Source organism: Myxocyprinus asiaticus, chromosome 8 (genome assembly GCF_019703515.2).
Source record: "Myxocyprinus asiaticus isolate MX2 ecotype Aquarium Trade chromosome 8, UBuf_Myxa_2, whole genome shotgun sequence".
Lineage (NCBI taxonomy): Eukaryota > Metazoa > Chordata > Actinopteri > Cypriniformes > Catostomidae > Myxocyprinus > Myxocyprinus asiaticus.
In genome coordinates, this window is record NC_059351.1 from 5,823,333 (window position 1) to 5,834,284 (window position 10,952).

General features: G+C 38.4%; 1 protein-coding gene across 1 annotated transcript in view; it reads left to right on the forward strand.

Annotated features, from left to right (window-relative positions):
• The window catches only part of LOC127445273 (receptor-type tyrosine-protein phosphatase S-like), a 102,266-nt gene extending 95,396 nt beyond the window's left edge, over positions 1–6,870 (forward strand). The window contains exons 32-36 of the mRNA XM_051705209.1: positions 56–182; positions 292–417; positions 3,258–3,412; positions 3,554–3,689; positions 3,908–6,870. Coding sequence (XP_051561169.1) covers positions 56–182; positions 292–417; positions 3,258–3,412; positions 3,554–3,689; positions 3,908–3,976 — 613 coding nt within the window. The 3' untranslated portion in view covers positions 3,977–6,870. The remainder of the gene's footprint in view (positions 1–55; positions 183–291; positions 418–3,257; positions 3,413–3,553; positions 3,690–3,907) is intronic.
• Positions 6,871–10,952: the final 4,082 nt, after the last annotated feature.

Genomic DNA, 10,952 nt, shown 5'->3' on the forward strand with positions numbered 1-10,952 from the left:
ATAAGCTTGTGATATTCTCATTTCTTGATATTTTCATCTCTCTCACACTGTCTAGGCAGCAGAGTGCGTATATTGCAACTCAGGGGCCATTGGCTGAGACAGTTGAAGATTACTGGAGGATGCTTTGGGAACACAATTCTACTATAGTAGTTATGCTTACGAAACTCAGAGAAATGGGAAGGGTTAGTTCACATACACACACGCACTATTGTTCAGAAGCTGCAACAGATTAAATTGCACAATATTGTGGATGTGGTAATGTGTTAACTTGTTCCTTTGTTTCTTATGCAGGAGAAATGTCATCAGTACTGGCCATCTGACAGGTCAGCACGCTATCAGTACTTTGTGGTGGATCCCATGGCAGAGTACAACATGCCACAGTATATTCTGAGAGAATTTAAAGTCACGGATGCAAGGGTATGTCACACACTCATTAAAAACGTGACCACACCCCTGCTGAAAAAAACACTTTAACCAGCCTAAAGCCAAGTGTACACTACACAAATTGTAGTCTGTGCTCTGCGACTCTCAGTCTTGTTTTTTGTCGTGCTGGTGCGCACACTAAAAGACTGTAGTGTATCAACCACATGACCGTTCGTCCCCTACTGAGGCCATGTGTACACTGGTATGCGTTTTGGGTGATCCGGTCACAAATGTACAAGCAAGGAACATCACCATTACACCTGGTCGTCTCTTTTGACCACTTGTGTTCGAATTTTGAGGAGAGTCTCTGATATTATGTGGACATACATAACCATTATGTCTGTGTATTACTGAATGATAATAAAGCACAAAAAAGTAAAAGATGAGAAAGTGCTAAAAACCGGCATAAAGTTTCTCTTAATTATTTGCAAACTTAACATTTAGAGCAGAATTCTATTTTAGTACGGTACCTGTAACTGAGCTTCTAGTGTGCATGCTGCTCATATCTGTGTCCCTATTGTGCATGATCATGCATTCGCTTTTTTACATTTTCCGATTGTATGCTTATTTCCCTTTAAATCCGTACCTAACCAGCAAAAAAACGTCCGTTATAGCTGCCCTTAGCATTGTCCTGTTTCAAACGGCTCCCCCAAAATCTTAAAAGTAAGATTATGAAATTAATTCACAAACTCACGTTGTTTATTCTTGATAACATGCCAACAAACACAGCTCTCGCCCGTTTTTGCGCTTATTGGCACCATTTGCAAAGGAGAAAAAAAAAAAAGAAAAACAGCTGAAAAGCGGGGGCCTGGGTAGCTCAGAGAGTAAAGACGCTGACTACCACCCCTGGAGTCGCGAGTTTGAATCCAGGGCGTGCTGAGTGACTCCAGCCGGGTCTCATAAGCAACCAAATTGGCCCGGTTGCTAGGGAGGGTAGAGTCACATCGTGGTCGCTATAATGTGGTTCTCGCTCTCTGTGGGGCGCGTGGTGAGTTGTGTGTGGATGCCGCGGAGATTAGCGGGAAGCCTCCACACGCGCTATGTCTCCGCGGTAACACGCTGAACAAGCCACATGATAAGATGCGCGGATTGACGGTCTCAGACGCAGAGGCAACTGAGATTCGTCCTCCGCCACCCGGATTGAGGCGAGTCACTACGCCACCACGAGGACTTAGAGTGCATTGGGATTTGGGCATTCCAAATTGGGGAGAAAAGGGGAGAAAAAAAACTGCTGAAAATAATAAAAAAAGCGAGTAGTGAGATATGGGTGATGTTTTATTTTAATTTCTAATTTTTTTTGTCTCTTATTACAGAATACTTTGCTCTCCGTTTTCAGCAAACATGAAATAACGGCTCGTGCCCGTTTTTACGCTTATTTGCACTAATTTGCAAAGGAAAAAAAATAGGGAGATTTTGGGGACATTTTATTTTACATTATTTTCTAATTATTTTTTTGACTCCTGCTTCCTAATACCTTGCCCTTCTCTTGCGCTCTCTATATTTAATTGGTTTTGGCTCATAACGGTCTCTCACTTGTCGGGACGTCTAGATATCAAGCTGTTTTCAAAACTGTCATAGCATCTGGGACTAGTCTCAGCATGTCGCAGGAGTGCGCGCACAATAAGACCATTCGTCGTGAGATCTAAGACTTCTCGTCGCAGACCAGTCGAGCTTGAGTCGTGTAGTGTCCACTAGGTTTAAACGGGTCTAGCTGGTCTTCAAGCCTAGGCCAAACTGGTGATGAAATGGTCTAGCTTAGTGTTTCTCAACTGGTGGGTGACGGGTCTGTTCGGATAGGGACAGCAGGGAAAAAACAATGCCATGGTTCTCCCTCCATTGAAAATGTTCTTTAATGATAACCTCCTGTTCGGCGCTTTGTACGTGCTAAACACGCTTCTCATCTGCAACATGATTTTTTCGCAATGCAATCAATTGAACACTGGTTTCTGATCGAGTATGGTGTGAGCCATCACAGAAACACTCATGTCAATAATCTGCTCTGCTCTAACCTACTGTATCTCTGGAGTGCGCACGCATCAACCAGGCTTCCCTCAATATTGCGGTGCAGACCGCAAAACTGATGCAACCCATTTGAATTCTAGTGAGAATTTTCTAGTTTAAAGTGCTATGGAGGAAGTTAAACCTCTTGAGCAACACTGTGCAATGCGCCTAAATAAAAGGTTTTTCAAATTACACATACAGTAATCAGCCTTACTAAAAATGATTACAGTAGTAAAAGTAACTGTGGTAGTTTGTCAAAAAAGTTAGTTTCATATTAAATAATCTATTAAGTAGAATCTGTTAGACCTCATTTTTATTACAACTGTGGCAGTTGTAGTTAAGGTTTCTAAATGTGTTTATGCTACTTAGAAAGACTAGCCACACTGACCTAACCACTGTAATGAGGAGCCATCCATGATCTTGCCTGTGCCTATTTGGCATTGCTCTGTAAATAAAAGTGCAAAGGGAGAAAGGGAGAAAAAACTTGATACATGTCATTATACTTGAAAACTATGAACAAAACTATGCAAGATTTAAAAAATAAAATGCCACCCAGGCTACATTAAATACAGGTTACGTTTTTTACTGTGTTGGGTCGCACTAGATGTCTAATGTAAAATCTGGGTCCCAAAGCAAAACCAGTTGAAAACCACTGTTCTAGCTGGTCTCCCATCCTGATCATCTGAAAAGTGCCCAAAATCCCTCTGAAACAGTAAACAGATCAGCCTGACCAGGCTGGGAGTCCAGCTAAGACTAACAATCCAGCTTTGACTGGTTTAAGCTGTTTTTACTTTCATAATGCTTTGACAATATGCTGTACCTTTCTCTCTCAGGACGGCCAATCCAGAACAGTCCGGCAGTTTCAGTTCACTGATTGGCCCGAGCAGGGCGTGCCAAAGTCTGGTGAGGGCTTCATCGATTTCATTGGTCAAGTGCACAAAACAAAAGAGCAGTTTGGTCAGGATGGTCCAATCACAGTACACTGCAGGTATGGAAAATATGTGCTACGGTACTTTACTTACCGTTTTTGTTTTACTTTACCGTGTGCCATGACAGACTGTTTTATAATGATTTAATAGAAATGATGTACTTTTATGTAACATTTCATTTCATTCACATGTGTGTGTAGCGCTGGTGTTGGGAGGACAGGTGTATTTATCACTCTGAGTATAGTTTTGGAGAGGATGCGTTATGAGGGAGTAGTCGACATCTTCCAAACGGTCAAAATGTTGCGTACTCAAAGACCAGCCATGGTGCAGACAGAGGTAAGCATGCACGCTGCACTCTCAACCAATGGAGTGTTTGGGAAACCTGTTTGAAAACGGTCATTATTTTTCAATTCCGTTTTTGGTAAGACTACTAGCTCAAAAATGACACTGCCACTTTAACTTTATATACTGCTTGTGTGCTAATGTTCATATGTAAGGGATTCTTCATGACTGCACATACTTGCGCATGTAATTCATGTGTCCACACTCCACAGGAGCAGTACCAGTTCTGCTATCGAGCAGCGCTGGAGTACCTGGGCAGTTTTGATCACTATGCAACATAAAATCTTGCCCTGGACCAAGAGACACATCCTCACCCCCTGAGACCTGCGTCTGATCAATCTGACAGCCTCTTTCTGTTGCCCACACTTCCAGAGTCTGTTTCATTTCTCCAGACAGCACACAATTTATGAGTCAAGACAGGGAGGGCAACTGGGACACAGAATTGTCACAATAAATTGTGGCTCCGGTCAAATAGTTGCAAATTGTCAAGAAATATTTGAGGTGGAATAAAGGTCCTCTTGCATTACAACTAATCGGTCAACAGATCCCAATGAAACAGCATGAACTGAACCATGTGTTGTCTGGATTGATTCAACCGACCAGTGCGATTCACAGGGAGGAGGCAACAATCAAACTGTTTGATTGTACTTGTTAATTGTCATCATTTCTTTAACAGCAAACCCCACCCAAAACACAATAATGTTTATTTTGGGATGCAGTCCAAGTTTAAATTGAACGTTTCCACTGTTTTTTGTGACCAGTTGTATAGTGGATCTACCAACTCACTTGTTTAAGTGAAGAAAATTACTTATAAGATGGAGCATCACTCTAAGTATTGGTGCTTTTGCCAAACAGTATCCTGTTTGATATCTGTTGCACACACACAGACAGATATACACGTACATTTCTATCACAGATTAGCAGAACCTGAAAATGGAGATTAGTCTCAAAAACTGTGCAATATTGAAATATTTTTAAACCACTCAAGTATTAGAAATATTCTCACTGTAATTATATTGTCTCATTAATCCTATAAAGTATATAAAATATAAAACAAAATATTATTATTAGCACAAATATGAATATAGTATATATATATATATATATATATATATATATATATATATATATTATACTATGTACTATGTGAGTGAAGTACTTGTCAGTGCACATAAGTTAAGAAAAAGTACTGATAGCAGTAGTTAACATAAGATTTTTCTTTTCTGCTACTAAACATTGTTACCAAAACAAGAACTATCAAATGTTAAGCCTAAATAGTATCAAATTCCTTCTAAAAATGAGGTGACATGTTCAAAACAATAACACAAAGGATCATTTAACACTGGTAGTGCCTTATCATAGTCACATGTTCACTATAAAAGTTATATGTTCCACATAAATGAACATGAACCTACTTTAACGTAATATATATATATATATATATATATTTAATAAAACTTTGTTAAATATAATTACATCTGACAGAATACATTTTTAAATAATATTTCATATATTTCACACCAATTCTAAGCATCAGGGCAGATTTACCGAGTACTATCAAGACTGCTACAAAATATTATTTAAAGCCAATATGTGTCCATTTTTGATAGGACACAAAGTATATTGTATCGAGTATATTGGGCCAAGAGAACTTCACATTCTATTACATATACAGGCCTATATCATTATTATTATACCATACCTTATTTGCATTTGAAATTATGATTCAATATAGAACAGTCCAATGCTGCAGGCAACTCTCATTTGTAACAATGTCTACATTCTTGTTTTTCAGGGAGTGTATGACATTTAAACTCTTTAAACACTCTCAATGTGAAGGCTATGTGGGCATCTTCACATATATGTTAATGTCATTCAAATTTGTTTAATGTTTCATGTTAACGAGAGCAGATTCTAGGTACTATAAAGTTTATTTCACAAAGCTCTCAGGTTACAGAGCTAAATAATTCAAACTTGATTGAAAAAAAAAAAAAACTACAATTGAGCAATTTTCACTGTAGTTTGGCAATAAACACTGATTCCCAGTACTTGATTCAGAAAAGTCAATGCATGGCAAATTAGACCTATAACTTCGGCAACTAACCTAAATACATAGATATCAAAAATTCCCCTGTTGTGTCTGTATCATTATCATCGACCATTTTTTTTTTTTTTGGAAATGACTGCACTCTTGTTCTATGCACTTAATATTTCTTCAACAGAATGTTATTCGTATTGAATGAGATCAATTTCACAGTGTTGCTCACAGTGTGCATGTTAAAGAGACAAATACGTTTGGTTTCAAAGCTTGAAAAGAAAATATGCGCATAGTGTTATTGTTGAATACTTCACAGATGACAGGACAGTATATAGTGAGTGGTTTTCCTGCTAGTCCAGTGTTAAGAGTAATCATCATTCAAAAAGGATATCTCAGCATTCCTAAGGAAGCCTGGTCACTGCGAATTCAGCTCATTTCAGTTTCACTGTAACGCAACGTTTTGGCACCTTATAAGGTTCCATTACTTTCTTTGCAACATCATTGTCCCTGTGAGCCATTTTGTTGTCTTTTTTTTTTTTTAAGTATATCTTGCAAATATCTTACACTAGCTACCTTCTCCATAATGTTATACATTAGACAGCATATTAATATCATGACCAAGTTTCAGGGTTTTTCAAATTTCAACTTTTGATTGAAAACTAGTTCTAGCTATGCTTAATTTTTTCAAGAGAACATCAATTAGTGTTGTTTAATGGATCCTTCTCTGCTAATCTCAGCATCAGTTCATGTTTTAAAAAGTGCATATATTTTCCAGTGCATGATTGTCCCTGTTTGTACGATGCAAAAGCACACATTTTGATGAATCATGACAACCAACATTGTTTCATGTGAAAATAAAATAGCACAATCTATATCATGTAATCTGACCAAATATGCATAGTATCACAATTTTCGTACTGTCAAATGTCGCTGTAAGAGGTTTTGCAATTTCACCCATCAGTTAATGTGAAACACAAAAGGGAAATCTTTTACCTCTGATTTTATAGTAAATGTAAATATTTCAGAGGATGTTTTCTTTTTTTAATTTTCCTACGTTATGTTGTGAGGACAGATGTGTGAGAATACAATTGTATTCATGGAAAAGTTTTATTTGTTACAAATAAAATGGTAAGAGTACTCCTGTGATTCATTATTGCATATTCGTTTGAAAGGCTTCTGACTCGTCGTGTTCAGTGATCGGTGTACATTGACACAGTTAACTTTTAACGTTAAAACATCCAAGTTTGGCCAGCAAAAATATAGCCAATGCCAAAGTCCCTTTCAAGGCAAGTCGTTCCAATCGGCGGCCATCTTGGGAATGCTCCCTGGCAGCTATTTTCTATGGATACAAGTGGCATAAAACGTTTTATATTTTCCCCCACTATCTACCAGAATGGGGGAAAATCTAAATCTACAAAACGGTTGGCCCAGATTACACCCAACAAACATATTTCAGATCAGCTGTATAATCTGACAACAGTGGTATCATAAATTGCGCTTCTTTAGCTCAGATCACAAAATTATAAAAAACTCGGGCTGGTCCAGCTAATGCGCATGCACATTTCCAAGTTGACTGATAGGCTATGTCTGTATCTAAAAGGTGATTGTGTCTTTTACCTGTAAGCAGGACATACTGTCCGCCATATTGAGTGTCCCATTAATTTTAATACAGTATATAAAGCTGCACTATGTAACTTTGTGCTCTCAAGCGACACCTGTGGTTGAAACTTAAAATTGCAAGCAATTTGCAGAAGAATACATTACGTCAGTCGTGTTCTGGCACTGCTCTTCTGGCAGATGACTCTCCCAATTTGAGCTTACCTGGACATCGCCTGTGTGTGATCATGACTGGAGCCGGAGTCATAACGTGCTATTTTCATGTTGATATTATGTTATACGATTAAACATTTGAAACGGAAATATTACTTGTTTTAAAGAAGACAAACAACACTCTTATTTACATATTTGAATGAATTTTACACTTTAATCGCTTTTCTGACACTACACTCAAAGCACGTTTAAATAGAGAACAGGGGACTCTCCTCAGCCACCACCAGTACATCCTAATATGATTATTCAAGTGTTTTACTATTAATGTTTGAATTGTACTACAATTTTCAATTTCAGAGGTTAAACTCGTGATATGGCTGATATGAGTTCAATAGAAGACTTTATTATTTTTATACTATATTGTCCAGCTTCAGTTACTACAATCGCATGTCTATGCAATGCACACAATAACATTGTTAACTAAAAACATAAAATGAGGATTCAATAATGATGGGTATAAAAAATACTTTATTAAACGCAAAAATTCTATGATTAAATGTGCAATATAACAATTACAAGAAGTCAATTTCAGAAATTATCCATATTAAACTTGTCACAGTAACTTCACCGAACATCGTAGATACATCGCGATCGGTTGACACACGAGTAATGATCGATTCATAAAAGCAGTTCAACAACTCTACAAGAAAACATATCCAAGCATTATAGCAGATAAACAACTTCGCCAAATGGATGACAGATAAACATCCATCTAGACTGCAACGATGCTGTGCTGAACTGTGTGAGCGTTACTGAACTGAGTTGAACAGCGTAGTTAGTTTCTCCAGCCGGAACTTGAGACAGCCGGTCCTTCTTTACTGTGTGTGCAGACATGACGTAATGACGCAAGGATGAACGTCGTAAGCCAGTGATTTCGCACCAAATCGAAACCGACAGCTCAAAATAAAAAATTTTTTTATAGGCTTACCGTAGTGAATCAGGGTAAGGACATTGCTTTGAACACTGATTGTTTATGTACTCAATCAATAATGGCATTTTTAACCCAAAAATCTTAAGTATTTTAGCTTTCACTTCTCCTAATCAGATTCTCGGTAGTTACCGAGTAACTGATCAGCCAGGACAATTAATCAGCCAATATTTGGCCTTTTTGAGATTTTTGTGGAGCCGATAACAGCATCCACTTGGCAGATTACACTGTGTAACAAATTTTGCTTTTGTGAACAGGACAGTGATATTTTGAAATTTGCCTATTTTCAATGAGAAAACGGGCAAATTTGTGTCTTTTCGTTCACATAAAGTCAGAAAAAAACAACATATGAATCCAAATTAACATGTATTTATACTAAAGTAATATTCAAAGCCGGGCTGATCCATAATGGTAACAAGTACTCGTCTCTTCCCCTGGCTCACTTGGTGCACCTCAAAGAGGATTACAACAGCATCAAGACCTTGCTGGACACCTTGAAGTATAATGAGTTCGGCTGGGAGGTCATAGGAGACTTCAAAATGGTGGCATTCCTGATGGGTCTCCAAGGCGGTTTTACCAAGTTTCCCTGCTATCTTTGCCTTTGGGACAGCAGGGACACCAAGGCGCACTACCATAGGCAGGACTGGCCACAGCGGACCGAGTTCTCTGTGGGGAGGAACAACGTCAAGTGGGAGCCACTGTTGGTCCCCCGGAAGTTGCTGATGATGCCACCACTGCACATCAAATTGGGCCTTATGAAACAATTTGTCAGAGCTCTAGATAAGGAGTCGGCAGCCTTCAAGTACCTTCAAGACTTCTTCCCTAAGCTGTCTGAGGCAAAGGTCAAAGCCGGTGTCTTCGTCGGACCACAGATAAAGAAGGATTTTGGATTCATATGAAGTTTTTTTTCTGACTTTATGTGAACAAAAAGACACAAATTCGCCCATTTTCTCATTGGAAATAGGTCAATTTAAAAATATCACTGTCCTGGTCACAAAAGCAAAGTTTGTGGGGAATAATAGCCATTTTCTATACTTTTGAGGCATAAGCAATTAGGAAATAACACTTACTACCCAGGAACAAAAATTGTGTTACATAGTGTTAACAGAAGCATGTGTCAGTTCTAAAATGTACCAACAGCCTGAGAGGAGTCATGACACGAGGAATCAAACTTTCCTTGATCTTTTCACATATATGAGGTCATTGTACAATAAAAACATACTGTAAATTTCAGAACTCAAAACTTCCTCCTAACTGCAAAAAAGAGCATTTGTTGAAACCAAGCTACCAAAATGACTCGTTCTCTACTTCCTCCACATTGTGGTAGACATTTGCATCCGACTGCCCACACAGCACATCAACACCTATTTTACCTTATCACTCCCATAGCCCGCACAGTAGTGGTGAGCAGTGAGATGGCATTAAGAGAGCGGGTCAGTCAAGAGCAAAAAGCCAATCATAACAGTGGGCGTTTACTGTCAAGTCTAAACCTCCCAAGACCCCCATATGACTGCTGTGTTCATTTTCCATTTCCCTTCTTGATTTGTAACTAATAGTACCTAATAAACAAGGGGGAAAAATTCGAGAGCAAATAGTTTTCCTAAAAATTGATGTCCACCAAGTTGTGAATTTTTTTTTTTAATTTTAAGCTATAGAAAATGTTATTCATCAAATTATGTGTCCAGGAGTGTTGGTTATCCATGTTTTGAGACGTTATAGACATTACAGCTGATGTTCTATAAAGCAGAATAAATAATTCTGATTAAAAGTAATGGCCAGCATTATCAAATCACTGCCAACCATGTTAAAATAAAATGTTGCATTATAAAAGAGGATGCTCCCTTGCTCCTTAATTAGTGAATTCCTTAACCTCCAGTGAGCGGTCTTCACTGTACTCAGAACAGTTTGAAATGCACCTTATTTTCATCCTAACTACATATACAGCCTCTGAAAGCAACATTTTCCAGCTTTAGGATATGTCCATTGATTATCAGTGTAACAATGCATAGTGAATGGAGGATTTTTAGGGCAAGTTAGTCCTATTGTCCACGTACGTGGGCATTGTGTTTAACAGCGTGCTGTTTCGCGATACATCGATGTAATTTTTTTAATTGCATATCGGATGAAACTAGAGACTCTACTCTTTTGACTCAAACAGGTTTTAATGTGAAAACTTAAGCTGGTTTCTTACCAGATGTAGTTTTCTTGCCTTTTCTCCGAAAGACAAAGTCGGCTGAGATTGGCACCATGTTGTTTTGTTACATGACTCGGTGTGCTGTATGATTAACCCTTTAATGACAGCCTAGAGTCTCCTGAACTGAGACCAGTTTGTTTTAAAAAAAACTTAATTAGGCATAGCCTACAGCAAAGCCAAAATGTAATGTCCACACATGTGGATGCAGAGTCTCGCGAGGTTAAAGGAGAAGCAGCACCAAAACCGAGCATTTCTGACAGAGGGTCA